Source organism: Erythrolamprus reginae, chromosome 2 (genome assembly GCF_031021105.1).
Source record: "Erythrolamprus reginae isolate rEryReg1 chromosome 2, rEryReg1.hap1, whole genome shotgun sequence".
In the NCBI taxonomy this organism is placed as follows: Eukaryota; Metazoa; Chordata; class Lepidosauria; order Squamata; family Dipsadidae; genus Erythrolamprus; species Erythrolamprus reginae.
The window spans coordinates 636,727-661,420 of record NC_091951.1 but is presented as its reverse complement, the minus strand read 5'-3'; the positions used below and the strand labels follow the sequence as shown (position 1 = coordinate 661,420).

At 47.8% G+C, this 24,694-nt stretch overlaps 2 protein-coding genes across 2 annotated transcripts; both read right to left on the bottom strand.

Moving 5' to 3' along the window:
* Positions 1–1,435: 1,435 nt before the first annotated feature.
* LOC139162973 (zinc finger protein 22-like) lies at positions 1,436–1,963 on the bottom strand. The gene has a single exon (XM_070743885.1). The coding sequence runs from the start codon at positions 1,961–1,963 to the stop codon at positions 1,646–1,648; it is 318 nt and encodes a 105-aa protein (XP_070599986.1). The 3' UTR covers positions 1,436–1,645.
* On the bottom strand, positions 1,436–16,656 carry LOC139162881 (zinc finger protein 665-like). The gene is made up of 6 exons (XM_070743774.1): positions 16,566–16,656; positions 15,661–16,252; positions 9,380–9,500; positions 9,206–9,273; positions 5,590–5,716; positions 1,436–4,403 (listed from the first exon to the last, which is right to left on the bottom strand). The coding sequence occupies exons 2-6, from the start codon at positions 16,066–16,068 to the stop codon at positions 2,257–2,259; spliced, it is 2,871 nt and encodes a 956-aa protein (XP_070599875.1). The 5' UTR covers positions 16,069–16,252; positions 16,566–16,656; the 3' UTR covers positions 1,436–2,256.
* Positions 16,657–24,694: the final 8,038 nt, after the last annotated feature.

Here is a 24,694-nt window from a genome sequence, read left to right as displayed (position 1 = left end):
AAGGAAAATGGTTAAAAAGGGAAGGCTAGTGGAAAGAAAACAAAGTTCATATTAATATGCTTAAGAGAACTGTATTAATACTATTAATGGTGGATAGAAGAGTCCCAGTGGTACAGTGGTTAAAGTGCAGTACTGAAAACTACTTCTGCTGATCACCGTCTGCCAGCAGTTTGGCAAATCAAATCTCAGTGGACTGAAGGTTGACTAAGCCTTCCATCCTTCCAAGATCATTAAAATGAGGACCCAGATTGTGGGGGGCAATATGCTTACTCTCTGTAAACCGCTTAGGGAGGGCTGTGAAGCACTGTGAAGCGATATATAAATCTAAATGCTATTGCTATAGTTAATTAAGTTCAAGGTTTAGGGTAAAATAGCCGAGTAGTAATTAAGATATGTGATGATGCATTTTATTTATGGGAAAACAGATTTAGTAGAAAAAATGGGATGGGATATTTGATAGACCAGTATTTTAAATTGTGGATTGTTAAATTAAAGGGATTTTGTGTAAGATTTGAGGATGATGTATATTGATTATAGCAAAACAGAACAGTAGATGGAACATGAAAGGATAATTTAAACTAAATTAAATTAATTAAATTATGAGAAGTTGAAATATAGTGGGACAGAAAATATGAGAAATGTATGTAGTAAATAGGATGTTTAATTGATGTTATTGTAAGGGATTGGGAATTTGAGTGATTAGTAATATTATGTTTGTATTAAGAAGAAAATAAGATAAATATGTAAGGAAAATATTGTGAGTTGGAATTGAAAGAGAGATGACAATGAAATGGGACTATGTATATGGAAAGGTATTTAAGATAAATCTAGACACTTTGTACATAAAATATGCAATGTTTGTTAGAAAAAATAAAACCTTTTATAAAAAATAAAACCTTTTAGGAGGGGTTCAGATGAAGGGGGAGGAGAAACTCACCTGCAGGTGGTTAGACAGGAGTTGGTGGAAGGAGAAAAAGATCCAATCAGGACCCTTCAAAACATATAGGAAATAGTATAAGGGCAGACTAGATGGACCATGAGGTCTTTTTCTGCCGTCAATCTTCTATGTTTCTATGCAGCTTTTAAATAAAATTTGGGATTATAGATTAGTATATTTAGTTTAAAATTAATTGGATTTAGGCTACTATATTGTATTGTTTTCTTTTTATGTTATAAGCCACTCGAAGTCCTCGGAGAGGGGTGACATATAAATCCAATTAATAATAATAATAATTTCTCATGTGGGTTTGCTTTGTTTTTCATAATAAGTCCATTTGCATCTAAGAACATTAACAATCTTTATGGACTAGCTTTAAAAAAAGGAAGTGAAACAATTTGTGACTATTTGTGTGAACAAGAAATGTAAATTCTAGATGAGAAAAAAATATTTCAGCAAGAAAAGGGATGGAGCATTTTTTAAATAAAAGAAAATTGAAATGTTACAATTTGGCATTTTATTGAAAACGTCTTCAACTTGTATAGATTACTTTTAGTAGTTTATTCAGCTTTTCATCCTCCTGAGCTGGCTAAAATGAGGACCCATAAACTGCTCAGAGAAAAAGTGGGAAAGCATTGTGGAATAGTACATAAATCTAAGTGGAGTTGCTATACAGTTTCTCCAGATTCTTTTATGAGACGATAGATATCAATTCTGAGCAAAGGTCTTTCCACATTCTGTGCATTTATACGGCTTCTTCCCTGTGTGGATCATCTTATGGGAAGTAAGTGCACTGCTCCGAGCAAAGGTCTTGCCACACTTCATGCATTTATAGGGCTTCTCATCTGTGTGGATCCGTTTATGGGAAATAAGATTAGGTTTTTGAGCAAAGGTCTTTCCACACTCCATGCATTTATACGGCTTCTCTCCTGTGTGGATCCTTTTATGGGAAATAAAATTGCTTCTTTGAGCAAAGGTCTTTCCACATTCTGTGCATTTACACGGCTTCTTCCCTGTGTGGATCATCGTATGGGAAATAAGTGAACTTCTATAAGCAAAGATCTTTCCACACACTATGCATTTAAATGACTTCTCCCCCCGCGTAGCTTCTTTTATGGGAAATAAGATTAGGTTTTTGAGCAAAGGTCTTTCCACATTCCATGCATTTAAATGGCTTCTCTCCTGAGTGGATCTTTTTGTGTCTTGTAAGTCCACAGCCACTTGTAAATGTCTTTCCACATTCCAGGCATTTATATGGTTTCTCCCATGTGGATCCTGTTATGGGAAGTAAATGTAGTGCTCTGAACAAAGGTCTTTCCTCACTCTATGCATTTACATGGCTTCTCCCGTGTGAACCGTATTATGGGAAGTGTAGTGTTATCAGCAAAGGTCTTTCCACACTCCATACATTTATATGGCTTCTCTCCTGTGTGGATCATTTTGTGTCTTCTAAGTCCACTTCCATTAGTAAACGTCTTTCCACAATCCATGCACTTAAATGGCTTTTCCCTCATGTGGCTAATTTTGTGGATAGTAAGTCTACTGCTCAGAGCAAAGGTCTTTCCACACTCCATGCATTTATATGGCTTCTCCCCTCTGTGACTCGTGTTATGGGAAGTAAGACGACATCTTTGACCAAAGGTCTTTCCACATTTCATGCCCTTATATGGTTTCTCCCCTCTGTGAATCAACTTATGGGAAGTAAGTTGCCTGCTTGTTCTAAAATATTTTCCACACTCCAAACATCTAAATGGTTTCTCCCCTGTGTGGATCAACTTATGGGAAGTAAGATGAGCTTTTTGAGCAAAGGTCTTTCCACACTCCATGCACTTATATGGTTTCTCCCCTGTGTGGGTCATTTTATGGTAAGCTAATGTACTCCTCTGAGCAAAGGTCTTTCCACACTCCATGCATTTATATGGTTTCTCCCCTGTGTGGATCCTGTTATGGATAGTAAGTTGCCAGCTTGTTCTAAAATATTTTCCACACTCCATGCATTTAAATGGTTTCTCTCCTGTGTGAATCAACTTATGGGAAGTAAAATTAGCTCTTTGAGCAAAGGTCTTTCCACACTCCATGCATTTATAAAGTTTCTCTCCTGTGTGAATCAACTTATGGGAAGTAAGATTACATCTTTGACCAAAGGTCTTTCCACACTCCATGCATTTATAAGGCTTCTCCCCTGTGTGGGTCATTTTATGGTAAGTAAGATGAGCTCTTCGACCAAAGCTCTTTCCACACTCCATGCATTTATAAGGCTTCTCCCCTGTGTGGGTCATTTTATGGTACGTAAGATGAGCTCTTCGACCAAAGCTCTTTCCACACTCCATGCATTTATAAGGCTTCTCCCCTGTGTGGGTCATTTTATGGGTATTAAGTGCACTGCTGTAAGCAAAGGTCTTTCCACACTCCATGCATTTATACGGCTTCTTCCCTGTGTGGATCAACTTATGGGAAGTAAGTTGCCTGCTTGTTCTAAAATATTTTCCACATTCCAAACATTTAAATGGTTTCTCTCCTGTGTGAATCAACTTATGGGAAGTAAGATAAGCTCTTTGAGCAAAGGTTTTTCCACACTCCATGCATTTATAAGGCTTCTCCCCTGTGTGGGTCATCTTATGGGAAGTAAGATGAGCTCTTTGACAAAAGGTCTTTCCACACTCCATGCATTTATAAGGCTTCTCCCCTGTGTGGGTCATCTTATGGGAAGTAAGATGAGCTCTTTGACCAAAGGTCTTTCCACATTCCATGCATTTATAAGGCTTCTCCCCTGTGTGGGTCATTTTATGGTACGTAAGATGAGCTCTTCGACCAAAGGTTTTTCCACACTCCATGCATTTATAAGGCTTCTCCCCTGTGTGGATCATGTTGTGGGAAGTAAGATGATCTCTTTGAGCAAAGGTCATTCCACACTCCATGCATTTATAAGGTTTCTCCCCTATGTGGGTCATTTTATGGGAAGTAAGATGATCTCTTTGACCAAAGGTCTCTCCACATTTCATGCACTTATATGGTTTCTCCCCTGTGTGTATCAACTTATGGGAAGTAAGCTGCCTGCTTGTTCTACAACTTTTTACACTTTGCAAACATTTTGTGTCAATCACTTTTTGAGATACAAGAACGTAATTCCCAAGAAAAAGAATTAATGTCCCATTGTAATTTTGTCCGTTGTGCTTTCTTATAGCATCTCCGCCTTTGTTTCCGGTTAAATAGTGTTCATTTACTTGTACTTCAGCTTTGTTTAGCTTCACACTCTTCCCAATATAGTTTCCCCTTATTTTAACTTGGGGGAGAAAGTCTTGCATCGGAGCATCGGTGGAGGATGAGCTTTCCTGATTCCAATTCTTTGACTGGTTTCTCTCAGGGCTTTTGACTTCCATTCCAATTCCAAAATTCTCCACTCCATCTTTGGCATCGATCACTTGGAACAGTTCACAGGAATCTTGATTCTCCTGCCCATTATGACCTTCAAAGCGAAAGGGAAATAAAAAATGGTAACAAGGTTAGAGAAAAAGATCAAAGTGTAGAAAGTCAAGTGGATTTCTTTATGGATTTCTCCGAAATTCCACTAGGTTGTACGTTTGCATGCTTACAGAGGTGTGATATAGACATGATGATTTCTATATTCATGAATCATCAAAGTTTTGAAACTATCTGGAAAACATCTCATTCTTTACAATTATCTATATACAGTGGTGCCTCTACTTAAGAACTGAATTTGTTCCGTGACCAGGTTCTTAAGTAGAAAAGTTTGTAAGCAGAAGCAATTTTTCCCATAGGAATCAATGTAAAGGCAAATAATGTGTGCAAACCCATTAGGAAAGAAATAAAAGCTCAGAATTTGGGTGGGAGGAGGAAGAGGAGGACAGTCGCTGCCGAAGGAAGAGGTGAAGTGATGGGAATCCAAAACTTTAAGGCTTTACTACACTTTCAGTAAAATAATATCTTCTCACGTTGCTTCTGACCTTTCCCCTAACTAACCTCAGATTGTGTCCCTTGTTCTTGTGTTCACTTTCCTATTAAAAACACTTCCCTCCTGGACCGTATTTAACCCTTTAACATATTTAAATGTTTCGATCATGTCCCCGCTTTCTCTTCTGTCCTCCAGACTATACAGATGGAGTTCATGAGGTCTTTCCTGATACGTTTTATGCTTAAGACCTTCCACCATTCTTGTAGCCCGTCTTTGGACCCCTTCAATTTTGTCAATATCTTTTTGTAGATGAGGTCTCCAGAACTGAACCCAGTAATCCACATGTGGTCTCACCAGCGCTCTATACAGTAGGATCACAATTTCCCTCTTCCTGCTTGCTATACCTCTAGCTATGCAGCCAAGCATCCTACTTGCTTTTCCAACCGCCTGACTGCACTGCTCACCCATTTTGAGAGTGTCAGAAATCACAACCCCTAAATCCTTCTCTTCTGAAGTTTTTGCTAACACAGAACTGCCAATACAATAGCCAGATTGAGGATTCCTTTTCCCCAAGTGCCTTATTTTACATTTGGAAACATTGAACTGCAGTTTCCATCTCTTTCTTATAAACCAAACTGTGCTACTTAGAAGACCATGAAGGGGGACTGGAATTAATGTAAGAAGAAGAAAAAACAGAGATGAAATGATTTTATACAGTTACGTATAGAGGAACCCTTACCTAAGGAGGCCACCATCCTCGATGTTTCCAACATGACTTCATGATACAGGGCTTTCTGGCTGGGATCAAGCAGCAGCCACTCTTCACTGTTGAAAGAGATGGCCACCTCCCCAAAGGACACAGGACCCTAAAGAAGCAAGAATTCCCGTGAGCAGACGCGATGGAATTTGCAAGATCTCCTTCAAGCTGCAAATCCTAAAAGCCCAAATATGCCTGGAGATTCTCAGTCATCCAGTCAGTCAGGTTCTGCATTTAAGAAAGAAAACCCAAATGCATTGGCATAGAACGTGAGACGTGGCTTAACAGTAGTAAGGGATTTTGGAGTCCTAGTGGACAACCACTTAAACATAAGTCAGCAGCAATGTTCCCTCTAATTTTTTTCCGGTGTGGGCGGAAAGGTATACTGTCTGAGCAACAGTCCCTTTGGGACTGGGTGGCATAGAATAAATAAACAAACAAACAAACAAACAAACAAACAAATAAATAAATAAATAAGAAAAAAATCCCTTCTTTTTTATTAAAAGAAATTAATAATAAAACAAACCCAAAATCTATTACTATTATTATTATCTTCTCCTCTTTTTCCATCCCTTTCTCCTCCCGTGTGTGTGTGTGTGTGTGAACTCTTGAACCATTTCCAATGACAGGTGAGCTATTGGAAATGGTTCATGAGTTCACACACACACACAAACACACACACACACACACACACACAAACGGGTGGGGGTTTTTTCTCTGTTATTATTTGGGTGCTTTTTACCATATGCTTTAAATCAAGAGTCATTTCTCTCTCTTTCTCATTCTCTCTCTCTTTTTCTCACTTTCTCCCTCTCTTTCTATTTCTCTCCCCCTCTTGCTCTCTCTCTCATTTTCTATCTTTCTTTCTTTCTATCTCTCTTGCTTTTTCTCTTGTTCTCTCTCTTGCTATCTTCCCCCTTTCTCTCTCTCTCTCTCTTTCTCACTTTCTCTCTCCCCCTCTCTCTCTGTCAGCAAGGGGGCTGTGAGAGCACTATCTCTGAGTGCTTCGGGAACGCCTGCCCTGCCTCTACTGCAGCCCCTTTGCTGAAAGCTCGGGACGAAAGTGCTCCCAGTGAAGGGGCTGCGAGAGGGGCGGGGCGGGCATTCCTGAAGTGCGCGGAGAAAACCCTCTCTCGCAGCTCCCTGGCAGAAGTGGAGAAGGAGAAACCGCAGCCCCTGCCGCGGGAGAAGTTGCGTCCCAAGGCAGGAGGTGGCGGAGGAGCAGAGGGGGCGGATGGAGGCAGGGCCGAGAGGCCAGGGACGCGATGGGGCCGGAGGCATCGTGGGGAGGCAGGGGTGGCTGTGGCTCCCTTCCCTTCTACTGTCGGCACCTCCCCGCACCCCCACCCCCCCGCAGGCTGGCAGGGGGATGGGGAGTGTGCGCCCGTGGAAAAGGGTGCACGGGGGGGTATTTTGGGGCACGCGGGTGTGCACGCGCCCAGCTTACAGGGAACACTGGTCAACAGTATGCTACAGTTGTCAAAAAACCCACAACAGAATCAAAGGTTGTATTAAGAGAGGGATGGAATCAAGATGACATAAAATATTACCGCGTTTTCCCAAAAATAAGAAGGGCATTTATTTTCTTTTGAGCCCCAAAATATGGCTTTGGCATTATCCGGGGTTTTTTATTATTATTTTGGGGGTAGAGTAGGGAGGAAGTGTCAGCCTGGATGTGGGAAGTGTAGGATGGAGACTCATTTTTGGCAGCTGGGATGTGTTGGGCCGCAAGATGCCCATTCTACCGGGGACTTGTAGCTCTATCGCGTTCCTCCGTGTTGTGTCCAGGAAAAACATTGTAAGAAAAAAATCTCACGAGTCCGAGAAGTATGAAGTTTTATCACAATGTTTTTCTCTGGACACAATACCAAGGTATAAAGCCCTTCATGGCATCGGACCAGGATATCTCCAGGACCGCCTTCTGCCGCCCGAATCCCAGCGACCGATAAGGTCCCACAGGGTTGGCCTTCTCCGGGTCCCGTCGACGAAACAATGTCGTCAGGCGGGGCCCAGGGGAAGAGCCTTCTCTGTGGTGGCCCCGACCCTCTGGAAGCAACTCCCTCCAGAGATTAGAACTGCCCCCACCCTCTTTGCCTTTCGCAAACTCCTCAAAACCCATCTTTGCCATCAGGCACGGGGGAATTGATTCTCCCGGGCTGTTTCATTTTATGTGTGGTTGGTTTGGGATAATAATAATAATTTATTTAGACTCGGGGCGGCTCACAACATGCATGACTGTTTTTATAATAAGGGTTTTAAACTGTTTTTTTTTTAATCATTAGATTTGTACTATATATCGTTGTTGTAAGCCGCTCTGAGTCTCCGGAGAGGGGCGGCATACAAATTTAGTAAATAATAATAATAATAATAATAATAATAATAATAATAATAATAATAATAGGTACTCTAGAAAGGTAAGGTGTGCATCATGTGGTCCAACATGTCCCACCCTGACCCAATGGCAAACAACATTATGGCTGCTTCCGTTCCTGTCATCTCTTTATCGGGAGGGATGGCAGGTTGGGGCAGGGGGGAAGCGAGACACGTGGAGCGAGAGACTCCTTTCCTTGCTGCCTCTTCTCCCCCTCCCCTCGCCAGGCATTTAGAGATGGAATTTAAGGAGTGGAAATGGGGCAGGGTGGGCCGCGAGATGAACATAATTCCTTTCCAGCTCCATCGCGTTCCTTGGTGTTGTGTCCAGGGAAGCAGATTGTAAAAACAAGTTCTTGCGAGTTTAATCAAACGTCTGGAACTCGTGAGAAGTTTACTTCTACAACGTCCTTCCTGGGAAACAACACCAAAGAACGCGATGGAGCTACAAGTCCCAGGTAGGACAGGCATCTGGTGGCCACCTGAGTCGAATCCTCTGCTGTGTCTCCGGCACTTTGAAATGCATCCCTGCCTGCTAGGGATCGAGGCTCTGGAGCCGCCATGGCGGGAGGGGGGAAGAGCCCCGCATCCCCCACTCCACAGTGACATGGAGAGACGCGAAACTGCCCTTCCACCTCCCCCCCCCCCCGGGATCCGCCTCCCTGCACCTCTGGCTTGGCAGGCGACTCTCTCAGTGGGCTTCATAGAAACATAGAGGAAACATAGAAGACTGACGGCAGAAAAAGACCTCCTGGTCCATCTAGTCTGCCCTTATACTATTTCCTGTATTTTATCTTAGGATGGATCTATGTTTATCCCAGGCATGTTTAAATTCAGTGACTGTGGATTTACCGACCACGTCTGCTGGAAGTTTGTTCCAAGGATCTACTACTCTTTCAGTAAAATAGTATTTTCTCACGTTGCTTTTGATCTTTCCCCCAACTAACTTCAGATTGTGTCCCCTTGTCCTTGTGTTCACTTTCCTATTAAAAACACTTCCCTCCTGAACCTTATATAACACTTTAACATATTTAAATGTTTCGATCATGTCCCCCCTTTTCCTCCTGTCCTCCAGACTCTACAGATTGAGTCCATGAAGTCTTTCCTGATACGTTTTATGCTTAAGACCTCCCACCATTCTTGTAGCCCGTCTTTGGACCTGTTCAATTATGTCAATATCTTTTTGTAGGTGAGGTCTCCAGAACTGAACACAGTATTCTTTTCTTACTTGATTTGGAGGTTCAACCGCTGTTTGATCTCCTTGATAAAAACCAGAAAGCTTCATTCTTTGTTTCTCTGTATTGAATAAATAATTTCATAATTAAAAAATAATAGGAGATATTGTATAGAAGAGAAGAGAGAGCAAAAATAAGGCAGGTGGGCAATTGGAAGATTTCATTACCTTCTGAGGTGTCCTTGAGGTGACTTGGCTCTTCCCAAGGGATCCTCTTGAAAAATAGCTCATGAGGGGGATTTGGTGGCTTCTTCTGTCCCTCAGGATCTCCGATCTTCACAGTGCCGCACTTCAAACAGGAGGAAGGAAAAAAGAAGCAAAATTAATGTACGTGACACATAAAGTGGATTCTTATATTCAGAACACAACCTCAAAGCCCCCAATATCCACCCGGGAGGTTGAGTGAGAAAACAATAGAACAAGGTTTTCAAAAATTGATGAATTGGCCAATCTTAAAATACAATCACAATTAATATTTTATTGTCTTCACTCTTCTCCTTGTATGTCAAATCATCATATATAATCAACTTGCCGAGAACCGTGGCTCAACGGAGTTCCCCTCTTCTTGAAGGGGATCCCCGATATCCCTGCCTTTTGGGGACCTGGTTCTTTTAGAAACAGGTCGGAACCACCCTGGAGGGATGGTGAAGAAGTGGAGATCTGCTGGCAACTGGAAGGAGTCAGTGACACTCCACCCCTCAGCCAGCCGGGGATGTGGATTGGGGATGTGGATAATCAACAACGAAATGATTTATTTATTTAATTTAAATGCTGTCCAATCCCTGAGGACTCAAGGCGGCTTACAGCAATAATTATAAAACAATATAACCAGATAAAATATTTAGTAATAATAAAAAACATTTCATAATAAATAATAACATTTCATAATAAGTTTCTTAATACTAAAAAACACTCCTTAATAATAAAAACCCTATAATATAATCACTCCATTCATATACCAAACATCCCAATCAGTTCGTTTCTTGGCTGGGGTTAAAAATGTAAGTTCTCATAGTCCCCAGGCCTGCTGGCAAACCCAGGTTTTCAAGGCTTTTTGGAAACCCAGTAGGGTGGGGGCGGTGTGGACCTTGGGGGCTAGATGGTTTCAAAGAGCGGGGCCTGCAACAGAGAAGGCCCTCCCCTGTGGGCCTGCCAACCCACACTGTTTAACCAAAGGAACTGGAGGAGACCAACCCCGTGGGCTCTGTTCGGTCGCAGGGTGGTATGCGGCAGGAGACCATCCCATAAATAACCTGGTCTTAAGCCATCTAGGGCTTTATGCATAAAGGCGCATAAAGGCACAATCCAGTCTAGAGCCCCGATGCAGCCTTATTCCATGTCTTTGAATAGAGGGTATACAGTTAGTCCCCGGCTTATGACATCCCCGATGTACGACATTTCGTTACGACGACCCCAGGACAGTTTCGAAGCCACCACTGCCGCCGCCTCCTCCATTCGGGCGAAGGGATCTCCGTGATGGGCGGCGGCTTCGGAGACCCCGCGGAGATCCCATCACCCGAACGGAGGTGGCGGTGGCTTCAAGGGACCAACAGCCGGTCCTTCTCGGTGCTGCGTTGCTGTAGCCTTTGAGCTTGCCGCCGCCGCCGCCGCCTCCTGCATTTGGGCGAGGGGATCTCCGCAGCTACAGCAACACAGCGCCGAGAAGGACCGGCTGTTGGTCACTTGAAGCCGGTCCTTGTCGGCGCTGCATTGCTGTAGCCTCCGAGGCCGCCCACCGTGGAGATCCTCTCTCCCGAACGTTCAGCAGGAGGCTTCGCCGGCTGTTGGTTGCTTAGAAGCCGCCACCACCATGTAAGTCGGAATTTATTATTTATTTATTTTATTTATTTATTATTTAGATTTGTATGCCGCCCCTCTCCGCAGACTCGGGGTGGCTCACAACAAAGTGAAAACAATTTACAACAAATCTAAATTACTATTTAAAACTATTTAAAAGACCCCATTTTGTAAACACACATACATACAGACATACCATTCATAAATTGTATATGCCCGGGGGAGATGTCTCAATTCCCCCATGCCTGACGACAAAGGTGGGTCTTAAGGAGCTTACGAAAGGCAAGGAGGGTAGGGGCAGTTCTAATCTCCGGGGGGAGTTGGTTCCAGAGGGTCGGGGCCGCCACAGAGAAGGCTCTTCCCCTGGGGCCCGCCAACCGACGTTGTTTAGTTGACGGGACCCGGAGAAGGCCCACTCTGTGGGACCTAATCGGTCGCTGGAATTCGTGCAGAAGCAGGCGGTCTCGGAGATATTCTGGTCCAGTGCCATGAAGGGCTTTAAAGGTCATAACCAACACTTTGAATTGTGACCGGAAGTTGATCGGCAACCAATGCAGACTGCGGAGTGTTGGTGAAACATGGGCATACCTAAGTAAGCCCATGACTGCTCTCACAGCTGCATTCTGCACGATCTGAAGTTTCCGAACACTTTTCAAAGGTAGCCCCATGTAGAGAGCATTACAGTAGTCGAACCTCGAGGTGATGAGGGCATGAGTGACTGTGAGCAGTGAGTCCCGGTCCAGATAGGGCCGCAACTGGTGCACCAGGCGAACCTGGGCAAACGCCCCCCTCGCCACAGCTGAGAGATGGTTTTCTAATGTAAGCTGTGAATCGAGGAGGACGCCCAAGTTGCGGACCCTCTCCGAGGGGGTTGAGTTTGAGTCTGTTGACACCCATCCAGGCCCCAACAGCCTCCAGACACCGGCACATCACTTCCACTGTTTCGTTGACTGGACATGGGGTGGAGATGTAAAGCTGGGTATCATCAGCGTACTGATGATACCTCACCCCATGCCCTTGGATGATCTCACCCAGCGGTTTCATGTAGATATCAAATAGCAGGGGGGAGAGGACCGACCCCTGAGGCACCCCACAAGGGAGAAACCTCGGAGTCGACCTCTGGCCCCCCATTAACAACGACTGCGACCGACCGGAGAGGTAGGAGGAGAACCACTGGAGAACAGTGCCTCCCACTCCCAACCCCTCCAGCCGGTGCAGAAGGATGCCATGGTCGATGGTATCGAAAGCTGCTGAGAGGTCAAGAAGCACCAGGACAGAGGATAAACCCCTGTCCCGGGCCCGCCAGAGATCATCCATTAACGCGACCAAAGCAGTTTCCGTGCTGTAACCGGGCCTGGAACCCGACTGCTGGGGACCTAGATAATCGGCTTCTTCCAAGGACCGTTGGAGCTGGAGTGCCACCACCTTCTCGACAACCTTCCCCATAAAGGGAAGGTTGGAGACTGGCCGGTAGTTATTTAGTACGGCTGGGTCCAGGGAAGGCTTCTTGAGGAGGGGGCGCACGAGCGCCTCTTTATAGGATGATGGAAAGGATCCCCTCCCCAAGGAAGCGTTGACAATCTCCTGGACCCAGCTCCGTGTCACCTCCCTGCTGGCCGAAACCAGCCAGGAGGGACACGGATCCAGTAAACAGGTGGCGGAACTCACAGCTCCAATGGCCTTGTCCACTTCATCAGGTGTCACCAGATCAAACTGTTCCCAGACAGGTGGACAAGTACGGGCCCCAGTCACCTCGACTGACTCGTTGTCAGCCGACTCTGTTTTCCAATTGGAGTCGAGGTCCGCCCGGATCCGAGCGATTTTATCAGCGAAAAACATGTTAAAATCCTCGGCACTACTCTGTAAGGGCTCCCCAACTCCCCCCTGGTTAAGAAGGGAGCGGGTCACTCTAAACAGAGCGGCCCGGCGGGATTCCGCTGATGCAATCAAGGCGGCATGATACGCGCATCTTGCCGCCTTGAGCACCACTTTGTAAGTCTTAATAAAAGCTCTTACAAGTGTTCGATCGGATTCAGACTTACTCTTCCTCCATCGCTTCTCTAGATGTCTCTTCTGGCGTTTCAACTCCCGGAGCTTCTCGTTGAACCATGGAGCTCTACGGGGTCTAGCACCACGGAGAGGTCGCAAAGGCGCAATCCGATCAAGAGCCTCCGTTGCAGCCTTGTTCCAGGCTTCCGCAAGAGACTCCGCCGAACTGTGGACGAGTGCATCTGCAATAACCCCAAGCACCCTCTGAAAGCCCTCTGGGTCCATCAGGCGTCTGGGGCGGAACATCTTAATTGGTTCCACCTCCCTGCGGGGAAGGATTGGAGCCAGGAAGTCAAGCCGTAGTAGAAAATGGTCTGACCATGACAAAGGCAGTACTTCTAAGCCCCTTAGTCTCAGACCATTACTCAATTGCTCAGAGAGGAATACCATGTCGGGTGCATGTACTCCCTCGTGAGTTGGACCCTGAATTACTTGAGTCAGGTCCATGGCTGTCATGGTGGCCATGAACTCCTGTGCCAGTCCAGAGGCTTCGCCGAGTGACGGCAGATTGAAGTCCCCCAAGACAATAAGTCTGGGGAACTCCACCGCCAATGCGGCTACCTCCTCGAGCAGCACAGGCAGGGCTTTTGACACGTAGCTGGGAGGCAGGTACGTGAGAAACAAGCCCACCTGAAGCCCTAAGTCCAACTTCACCAGGAGGGACTCGCAACCCGCAACCTCTGGAGCAATGAGCCTACGCAGGCCAAGACTCTCCTTGGCTATAATAGCCACTCCTACCCCCCTTCCCTGGGGTTGAGGTTGATGCCATATCTGAAACCCGGCTGGGCAAATTTCAGAGAGGAACTCCTCCCTCCGGGCCCAGCCAGGTTTCGGTCACACAAGCCAGGTCGGCCTCCTCATCCAGGATTAGATCCCGGATGAGGAGAGCTTTATTTACCACCGATCTGGCATTAAGCAGCAGCAACCTGAGCCCAGGGCCAGAATTACACTCATCACCAGTACCCAAGGTTGAGCTCACAGAGCCAGAACAAGGGATTGTTATTAAGCAACGATCCCTCGTTCCCCTGGAACGGCTAACTCTGTGGCCCCCGCCATATCTGCCTCTCCCCAGCAACACCGGGATATCCTGACCCTCTGTCCCCCCAGAGATAGGTGCCTCTCCCCCTCCTGCCTCTCCAGCGTCAGGTGGGCCAACTATGTTATTTGCATCCTTCCCATTCATCTCGCCCATATTATAACCCCATCCATCCCATCCATACCAATCATTCACTCCATACATACTACACCCACCCCAATTATCCATTGTTAAATCCCACCCAATAATTTAGTTAAAATATAAATCAATTTATAGTTAAAAATACTAAAAATTAAAATACTAATAAAGGTAAAAGATACACATAAAAATATAAAATATATAAAATATAGATAATAATGTAGTAATTTAGTCAATTAAAATGAATCCAATCTAATCAGTAGTGTATAAAATGCATATATAGAGAATATAGGAATATAGGAATCTGGTTAGCAGCAAAGTCGTATCAGTTCTCAGTTACTAAGTTCTGGATTAATAGTATGTTCTATGTCCCGGGGGGAAAAAAAGGCAAAAAAGAGGGGAGTTGGGGTAGGGGAATGTCCCAGTCCTGGATAAGTCGTCTCCTCTTGATGTTACCCGATTCTGCCTCAGGCTCCTTGGCTCCGCCCAGGACCCCCGGCTCTCGCCAGTCGTTGGTCTGCACTTTCTGTTGGTGTCGCTGCAGTCCAAATGATATTTCCGCAACTCCCTTTGCCAAACAGCACTGCAGGACCACCAAGCGTTCATTCCACAGCTCCAAACGCTCACAATACAGCCTCGGCGTCGCCCCGACATCCTCCTCAGCTCCTCTCCCCTCGCAGACCTCGCTTTCAGTTCCTCTCCCCTCGCAGACCTTGTTCTCAGCGACGACAAACGGTCCGGCCTCTCCACGCTGGCCCTTCAATCGGCAGACCCTCCAGCGCTGGGCGCTCCCACCAACAGCGCACCAGTGTCCCAGGCCCACCTCCAACATCTCCAGCCAGCACAATCCAGGACACTCGCCTCTCGTTCTCTCACTCCTCACTCTCCTGCCTCTCGTTCTTTCCGCCTTTCATGTAAGTCAGTTCGCTGTGGTGGCCGCCATTTTCCGCAGCCCAGTTCTTAATTGGCACACAAGAGTGCCAAGTGGGGGCTCCAAAGGCAGGGACAACTCACCCCACAAGAATTTCCAGAGACAAGTTCGCTGACACAATCAAATCCCCCCTATATTCTAGATGTTTCACCTGTTGTCCGAGGAGCTGCAGCTCCCTCCCCCCCTCCTGCTTCCCCCACCGGAACCGGAATTATGAGGGTAGTATAAGAAGAATAGTAGATATGATATAGGAGATATAGGAGAGACAATAGGACAGGGGGCCATGGGAATGGATCCCCGTCGTAAGTCGGGGACTACCTGTTTGTTTGAGTTGTATTAGAGATATAAGCATGTTATTGTGGAGAACATTTTTTTTTTAATTGCAAAAAAGAATTGATGAATTGCCACATATAATGAACATCAGAGAAGTTTGGGAAGGAGGGGTGAAGTATTGAAACACAATCTTTATCCTCTTTTGAGCTCTCAAAAATGTCTCACCTGCAACTGGGCCTTCTCCTTCTGCTCCTGGTTCAGGAGGAGGCCTTCCAGCAGGGCCACCGCCTGGGAGCTGGTCTCTGCTCCACACTCCCGCACCCAGCTCTTCATTTCTGGGGGCAGAAGGAACAGGAGCTGCTGCAGAACCACAAGGTCTAGCATCTGGGCCTTGGTGTGGTTTTTTGGTCTCAGCCATTGCCTACTAAAGTCATGGAGTCGCCTGCAAAGTCCTCGGGGATCTCCAGCCTCCTGGTATTGGATGAACTTCCAGGGCTGAACTTTGGAAGGGAGGATGGATTCTTCCTCCAGGATCTTCTGCCCAGTTCTTGTCCAGAGCTTCTCCACCTTCCCAGGCTGAGCAGCTGCAGGGCCTTTTCCGCTTCCCTCCTTTGCAAGAGGTGGGGTCTCCATCCTTTCTCTGCCCCACGGAGCAACTCCAAAGGGGTCCAAGGACTCTTGGGGGTCTCCAGGTGCCCTTTTCCTTCAAAGGACCATCTCTAGGGCCGCAGGACTGGTCTATGCAAGTAATTCCGCATTTTCCCCCAGGAGAAAGTTTTGCCTTGGAAAGACCACAAATGATTTCCAGTTCCTGTATCTGAGAAGGAAAGAAAAACAAAGGTTAAGAATGAGAAAGTGGCATTTCCAGCACAGGGCTGAGGTCCTCTCAGAAGGGCCGGGAAGGAGGCAGGTGGAGAGGCAGCCCCGCTTCTCTCCCCCTCCGGAGCCACGATCAGGTCCCCGGGGAGCCTGGTGCGAATCCTGCCTCCTCCTCACTCGGCTTCTCTCTCCTCCTGCTGGGCCTCTGCAAGGCCTCCCCTCCCCTCCTCCCAGTCGGATCCTTCCCCGGCTCCCCGTTGGCCCCTGCGGCTGGGGAGCATGGGACCCAGAAGGACAACCCCATCCCTCACCCGGGGCCCGTCTCGATGTTCTCCGCCAGCCTCTCCCGCAGCCTCTCCGCCTCCTACGGAGACCACGGTGCAAGGAGAGCGAGGGCGGCGTCCTAGAGCGGTAAACCTTTGTGATGTCACTTCCTCCGCAGCCTCTGTTGGAAAGGCAGCCGTGACGTTCGACCTCCGGTGGGCCAATAGGGAAGCGCCCGATGTCCCCTTCTCTTGGCGGAGGGCGCCCCTTGGTGGATTGGGGGCAAAGTGTCGGGATGGTAGAAAGGGCGGGAAGGAGGAACCCGAAGGGAGAGGACGGAGATGATGGACATGGGAGTAGGAGGAAAAACCCTCAATGACTCAATGTCAGAGTGAGGCTTCGACGCCCCAGAGGCGGCACTTTCTTCCTGTCCCGGAACCGTCTGTGGAGATGGAGAAAAATCTCTCTGGAGGATTTGAACTCGCCTCCTCCAAGAACAGCCGCCCTGAAGGGTCCACAGAGATCGGAGGAAGCCTCCAAAGGGTCCAAATCCTCTCAGAAAGGGCCGGGCGGTCAGAAGACGAAGGCCGGGAGCCTCTCTGGGGAACCTCCGAGATCCTCGCCGCCTAGAAGCGGGTCGTCAAGGGCGGACTCGGATTCCCCTCCAGCCCAGAGAGTTTCGGGCGATCTCCATACGCTCCTCCCCCCACTCGAGATCCCCTGTGTCTGGGAGTAGATCCCCTGCAGCGGTTGATCTGCTTGAGAAGATGGTGGGGGCATCCATGAGGGGGCTCCCCTCCCCCAGCCTTCAGGGCTTTCGCTCCCCAGTGGCGCCTCGTGAGGCGAATTTCCCCCTCGGTCCCTCCGTGGAAATGGGTTTTTTTCTCCTCATAATTCAGCTTTATTTTCCTTTTCCACGATCTCCCTTTCTGAGGTTTAAAATTATATCTTTTTCTCTAGCCAGAGATGAGGCGCCATTTCGCCCTCTATCCTTTCTATCACTCACTCTTTCTCTCCCTCCTTCGTTTCCTCTTTCTCTCCCTCCCTCTTTCTATCGTTTCTATCTCTCACTCTTTATTTCAATCCCTCCTTCATTCCCTCTTTCTCTCCCTCCCTTTCTCTTTCCTTTCTCTCCCTCTTTCTCTCTATCCTTTCTATCACTCACTCTTTCTCTCCCTCCTTCATTTCCTCTTTCTCTCCCTCTTTCTCTCTATCCTTTCTATCACTCACTCTTTCTCTCCCTCCTTCATTTCCTCTTTCTCTCCCTCTTTCTATCCTTTCTATCTCTCACTCACTCTTTATTTCTCCCCCTCCTTCATTCCCTCTTTCCCTCCCTTTCTCTGTCTTTCCTTTCTCTCCCTCTTTCTCTCTATCCTTTCTATCACTCACTCTTTCTCTCCCTCCTTCATTTCCTCTTTCTCTCCCTCCCTCTTTCTATCGTTTCTATCTCTCACTCTTTATTTCAATCCCTCCTTCATTCCCTCTTTCTCTCCCTCCCTTTCTCTTTCCTTTCTCTCCCTCTTTCTATCCTTTCTATCACTCACTCTTTCTCTCCCTCCTTCATTTCCTCTTTCTCTCCCTCTTTCTATCTCTCACTCACTCTTTATTTCTCCCCCTCCTTCATTCCCTCTTTCCCTCCCTTTCTCTGTCTTTCCTTTCTCTCCCTCTTTCTCTCTATCCTTTCTATCACTCACTCTTTCCCTCCTTCATTTCCTCTTTCTCTCCCCTCTTTCTATCGTTTCTATCTCTCACTCTTTATTTCAATCCCTCCTTCATTCCCTCTTTCTCTCCCTCCCTTTCTCTTTCCTTTCTCTCCCTCTTTCTCTCTATCCTTTCTATCACTCACTCTTTCTCTCCCTCCTTCATTTCCTCTTTCTCTCCCTCTTTCTATCCTTTCTATCTCTCACTCACTCTTTATTTCTCCCCCTCCTTCATTCCCTCTTTCCCTCCCTTTCTCTCTCTTTCCTTTCTCTCTCCCCACCCCAAGACACAATTATCTCCTTCTGTCCATCCAGGAACTGATGGAGCCCTGGTGCCTGAAGTCCTAAGCCTGCTACAAGTTCATGGTGGCTGGCGCCACTAGCTACACTTTTGGCACAAGGAGATCCTTGTGCCAAAAGAGACGTCTAGAGAAGCGATGGAGGAAGAGTAAGTCCGAATCCGATCGAACACTTGTAAGAGCTTTTATTAAGACTTACAAAGTGGCGCTCAAGGCGGCAAGATGCGTGTACCCTGCCGCCTTGATTGCATCAGCGGAATCCCGCCCGGCTGCTCTGTTTAGGGTGACCCGCTCCCTTCTTAACCAGGAGGGATTTGGGGAACCCTTGCAGGGCAGTGCCGAGGACTTTAACTCGTTTTTTTGCTGATAAAGTCGCTCGGATCCGCTCGACTCCAATTGCATAGCAGTATCGGCTGACAATGAGTCAGTCGAGGCGACTGGGGCTAAACGTCTTTGTCCATCTGTCTGGGAGGAGTTTGACTTGGTGACACCTGATGAAGTGGACAAGGCCATTGGAGCTGTGAGTTCTGCCACCTGTTTACTGGATCCGTGTCCCTCTTGGTTGGTTTTGGCCAGTCGAGAGGTGACACGGAGCTGGGTCCAGGAGATTGTCACCGCCTCCTTGGGGAGGGGGTCCTTCCTGGCTCCTTATAAGGAGGCACTTGTGCGCCCCCTCCTCAAGAAGCCTTCCCTGGACCCAGCCGTGCTTAATAACTACCGTCCAGTCTCCAACCTTCCCTTTATGGGGAAGGTTGTTGAGAAGGTGGTGGCACTCCAGCTCCAGCGGTCCTTGGAAGAAGCCGATTATCTAGGCCCTCAGCAGTCTGGTTTCAGGCCTGGCTACAGCACGGAAATTGCTTTGGTCACGTTGATGGATGATCTCTGGCGGGCCCGGGACAGGGGCTTCTCCTCTGGCAGGCCCGGGACAGGGGCTTCTCCTCTGGCGGGCCCGGGACAGGGGCTTGTCCTCTGTCATGGTGCTTCTTGACCTCTCAGCGGCTTTCGATACCATCGACCATGGTATCATTCTGCGCCGGCTGGAGGGGTTGGGAGTGGGAGGTACTGTTCTCCAGTGGTTCTCCTCCTACCTCTCCGGTCGATCGCAGTCGGTGTTAGTGGGGGGGTCAGAGGTCGACCTCTAGGTCTCTCCCTCAGGGGTCTGTCCTTTCCCCCTGCTATTTAATATCTACATGAAACCGCTGGGTGAGATCATCCAAGGGCATGGGGTGAGGTATCCTCAATATGTGGATGATACCCAGTTGTACATCTCCACCCAGGGCTGCCATCAGGAATTTTGGGGCCCCATACAGCCTAAGTGTCTGGGGCCCCCCTCCCTTCTTTCTTCCTTCCTTCCCTTTTTCTTTCTTTTTTCTCTTTTGCTTTTTTTCCCTTCCTTCCTTCCTTCCTTCCTTCCTTCCTCTTTCTTTCTTTCTTTCTTCTTTTTCTTTCTTTCCTTTTTTCTCTTCTTTTTCTTTTCCCTCCCTCCTCCCTCCCTCCTTCCTTCCTTCCTTCCTTCCTTCCTTCCTTTCTTCTTTCCCTTTTAAATTTTCAAACTGTCTTCTTCATATTCCTGGCTGAGGAATTCTGAAAGCTGCAGTCAACTGTCTTCAGCCATTGTCCAGCCCTGCACTACGGACCCCTCCCTCCACCCCCTGAAGAGGCCGGGGGCTTCTTTCCAAAGCCAGTGGCAGTGATGCCAGAACCCCCTTCCCTGGGGATGAGAGCGGGGGGGGGGGCTCCACTGGTCTCCCTCGACAAGACCTTCCGCAACACATCAGCCCTGCTGGGCAGGCCTCTTAGCCCCACCAAAGAAATGGGGGTTAAGGAAGACCCCCCACCCCCCACCTTGCCCAAACACTGGCACTCTGCATAACCCATGCGGGGGCTTTGGCTTCCCCTCTGCAGAACGGAAGCTGGGGACCCCTCCCTCCACATACACCGGATCCCTATGGCCCATCCGAGGGCTGGCAAAATAGGTGTGGCCCCCCCACCTGCTTTTCTATCTCTCTCTCTTTCTCTCCCTCTCTTTCTCTTTTTGTCTCTCTTTCTCTCTCTACTTTTCTTTCTTTTTCTCTTTTTCTCTCCCTTTCTCTTTTTCTCTTTTTATCTCCCTTTCTCTCTCTTTCTCTTTATATCTCTTTCTCTCTTTTTTCTCTCTCCCAACCTCTCTCTTTCTCTCTTTCTATCTCTTTCTCTCCCTCCCTCTCTTTCTCTTTCTCTATCTCTTTCTCTCCCTCTCTCCCCTTCTCTCTTTCTTTCTCTTTCTCTCCCTCCCCCTCTCTCTTTCTCTTCCTCTTTTTATCTCTCTTTCTCTCTTTTTTTCTCTTTTTGTCTCCCTTTCTCTCTCTCTTTCTCTCCCCCTCTCTTTGTCTCTTTCTATCTCTTTCTCTCCCTCCCTCTATCTTTCTCTTTTTATCTCTCTCTTTCTCTTTCTCTCTCTCTCTTTCTCCCCCTTCTCTCTGAAGTGGGGAGGGCCGGGTTGGCACCAAGGGAGCTCGAGACGGGGTGCAAAAGCAAACTACTCTGCCGGCCCGGGCCCACATCGGAAGGAAGGAAGGAATGGTAAAAGGGGCGATCAAGAGAGGAATGGGTGAATGAATGGATGGAGGTTGGGAAGGAAGGAAGGAAAGAGGGAAGGGACAGGAACAGAGGAAGGGTGCAAAGGAAGCAAGGAAAGGTGGGAAAGGGGAGAGTAAGAGAAGAAGGAGTGAAAGAAGGGTATGAGGGAGGAAAGAAGGGAGGAAGGAGAAGGAAAGCAAGAAATGGAGGGAGGGAAAGAAAGAAAGAGGGAAGGGACAGGAACAGAGGAAGGAAGCAAGGAAACTTATGAAAGGGGAGAGTCAGAGAGGAAGGACTGAAGGAAGGGAGGGAGGGAAGAAGGTAGGAAGGAGAAAGAAAAAGAAATAGAAAAAGGGAAGGTAAAAGAGAGAAAGAAAAAGAGCAAGAAAGAAAGCAAGAAAGAGAGAAAGAAAGAATGAAAGAGAAATAAAAATAGAGAGGGGGAATGAAAGAAATGGAAGGAGGGAAGGAAGGAGAGAAAGAAAGAGAAAGAAAGAAAGAGAAAGAAAAAAGATTGAAAGAGCAAGAGAGAAAGAGAGAAAGAAAGAAAGGCAACTTCAAAGAAAGGCTCACTGAGCATCTCTCACTCTCTCTTTATCCCTCTTTCTTTCTCTCTCTTCCTTTCTATCTCTCCTCTTCCTTTCTCTCTCCTCTCTCTCTCCCTCTCTTTCTACCCTCCTTTCTCTTCCTTCCTTCTCTCCCTCCCTCCCCTCCCTCCCTCCTTCCTTCCTCTCCATTTCTCTTTCCCTCCCTCTCTTTCCCTTTTCTTTCTTTTGGTCCACTTCTCTCTCCGCTTCTCCACTTGCCTCCACCTCGCGCCTCGCCCTTCCCACCCGGCCACCCGCGCGCGCTTACCACCAGCAGGAATTCGAGTAAGCCCAAAAGAAGCCATTGGCTCCGGGCGGCGTTCATGGCCCCCCCGAACCCCCGGCCCAGCACTTCCGGAAGCCGAAAGGCGCGGCTCTCTTGCCCTTGCAATCCTCGGGGGGACACAAGACCGGCGGAAAAGCCGGCGGGGCTCAGCCCTCTCCCGGCTTCCCCAATTCCGCTTCCCCAGCAGCGCGGCTTGGCTTCCAGAAGGCTGAGCCAACCCTGCGGTCTTTCCTCCTTCCGTGGCTGCCATCGGGGCTCCCTGCCTGTCTGCCGGCCTCCCTGCCTTCTTTCCTCGTGGGGGTGGGAAGAAGGTGCGGGCCGCAGAGGCAGAGTTTGTCTAAATCGGAGTTGGGAAGTTTTTGGCGGGCACCGGGCCCGGGCCCCCCCCATTTCCCAATTTGGCCGGGGCCCGGGACGCCGCTACCAGTAATACCCGTCTATCAGCGGCCCTGTCTCCACCCCATGTCCAGTCAACGAAGCAGTGGAAGTGATGTGCCAGTGCCTGGAGGCTGTTGGGGTCTGGATGGGTGTCAACAAGCTCAAACTCAATCCTGAGAAGACAGAGTGGCTGTGGGTTTTGCCTCCCAAGGATAATTCCATCTGTCCGTCCTTTACCCTGGGGGGTGTTCTGTCTGGGACACTCCGGAAGCTATGACCAATCCAAAAAGATAAGCCAGACACACCGGTTGAATCCAAACACAGTTTTATAATGGTAAAGAGAAAAGAAGTCAACAGAAAATGTCCTTACAGATGAGGAAAACACTGGAACTCTAAATAGATACACGAAGGCCATTGTTCATACAGAAACACAGGATCCTTAATGCCAGACGAGGCTGTTGAGCCAACAGACACACACACCTCCCACCAGTCTTCAAGACTGCTGGGCCATGAGCCAGGAACAAAAACGCTGAGAGAAAATGCAGATAACACCAACTCCCCTTGGATAACACTCCAGGCTGCCGAAATGGTTCTCATGCCTTATAAACCCTTCCCTGCTAATGAGGACCACACCCAACCCCCTGATAATATCTACGCAGTTGATTTCTCCTTTGAGCTATGCGTCTCTGCCGCATACTAATGATAGCTTGTGCGTCATCATCCAGGGACTACAGGGAATCACAGCTACTTACTTGAGATAGCCCTTCCCAAGGGCTCACAGGCCTTGCATCATCTTCACTTTCGTGACTGCTGTCTGCACTGTCTGACTGCAAAGAACTCTCCTCTCCGCTCTCAGCATCCCCTGGGCATGGAGCCAGCAGAGACGCAGCTGGTCTTTGATCTGGCTCAGGCTGAACCACAACGGGGGGGGGGGGGAATTATTGACCCCCTCAGAGAGGGTTCGCAACTTGGGAGTCCTCCTCGATCCACAGCTAACATTGGAACACCATCTTTCGGCTGTGGCGAGGAGAGCGTTTGCCCAGGTTCGCCTGGTGCACCAGTTGCGGCCCTATTTGGACAGGGATTCATTGCTCATAGTCGCTCATGCCGTTATCACCTCGAGGTTTGACTACTGCAACGCTCTCTACATGGGGCTACCTTTGAAAAGTGTTTGGAAACTTCAGATTGTGCAGAATGCGGCCGCGAGAGCCATCGTGGGGCTTCCTAGATTCTCCCACGTTTCTACAACACTCTGTGACCTGCACTGGCTGCCGATCAGTTTCCGGTCACAATTCAAAGTGTTGGTAATGACCTTTAAATCCCTTCATGGCATTGGACCAGAATACCTCCGGAACCGCCTTCTACCGTACGAATCCCAGCAGCCAATAAGGTCCCACAGAGTTGGCCTTCTCCGGGTCCTTTCAATGAAACAATGTCGTTTGGCAGGCCCCAGGGGAACAGCCTTCTCCTTGGCGGCCCCGGCCCTCTGGAATCAACTCCCCCCAGAGATTAGAATGGCCCCCACCCTCCTTGTCCTTTGCAAGTTACACAAGATCCACCTTTATTGCCAGGCATGGGGGAATTAAGACATCTCCCCCAGGCTTTCTTATATTTTATGTTTGGTATGTATGTGTTCTATGGTTTTCAAATTGTTGGGGTTTTTTAATATAATTTTATTATTAGATTTGTTCCATTATAATACTGTTTTTATTATTGTTGTGAGCTGCCCCAAATCTTCAGAGAGGGGCGGCATACAAATCTAATAAATTGAATTGAAAAAATTGAATTTATGGTTTCCACTCCACTCTAACCTTCCCCCCTCTCTGTAGACAAGGAGAATTGTCTTCCAAACGGCAGGAACTAAGTAAGAGGGAACGGGGGAGTTTCAGGGAGATCAGGCGAGGCTAAAAGAGGAAGGGGAAGGGGATCTTGTTGGGGTCAACCACTCTACTACATGCTTGCACTGTCTTGTAAATATATCTCTATGGTCAGGTCGCAATTAACTGACCAGTGTGTCAACTTTTGATGACTAAAAGGGGCAGGTACTCTGCAGACTATATAAACCTCTGCAGAGTAGATGCCCCCCCCTTTGATCCTCTTTTGGCCTTGATGACCCTTCCTTTTTCACCTCCTTCTACCTCCTCCATTGTCCTCGGCTGAGGACACATGTGTGAGATGAAATCCAAAGCCATCCTCACACATGGAACCATCCAGAAGTTATTAATATGGACTGGAGTATAAACCTATCTGCCTGACATCTGTAATTGCACGAAAGAGCAGAATTGTAAGTAAAGATTGTATTTTTCATCCTTAGGAAGGAGTGGTCATTCATTGCTAACAAATGGGATTCTGAACCATGTTTTGAAT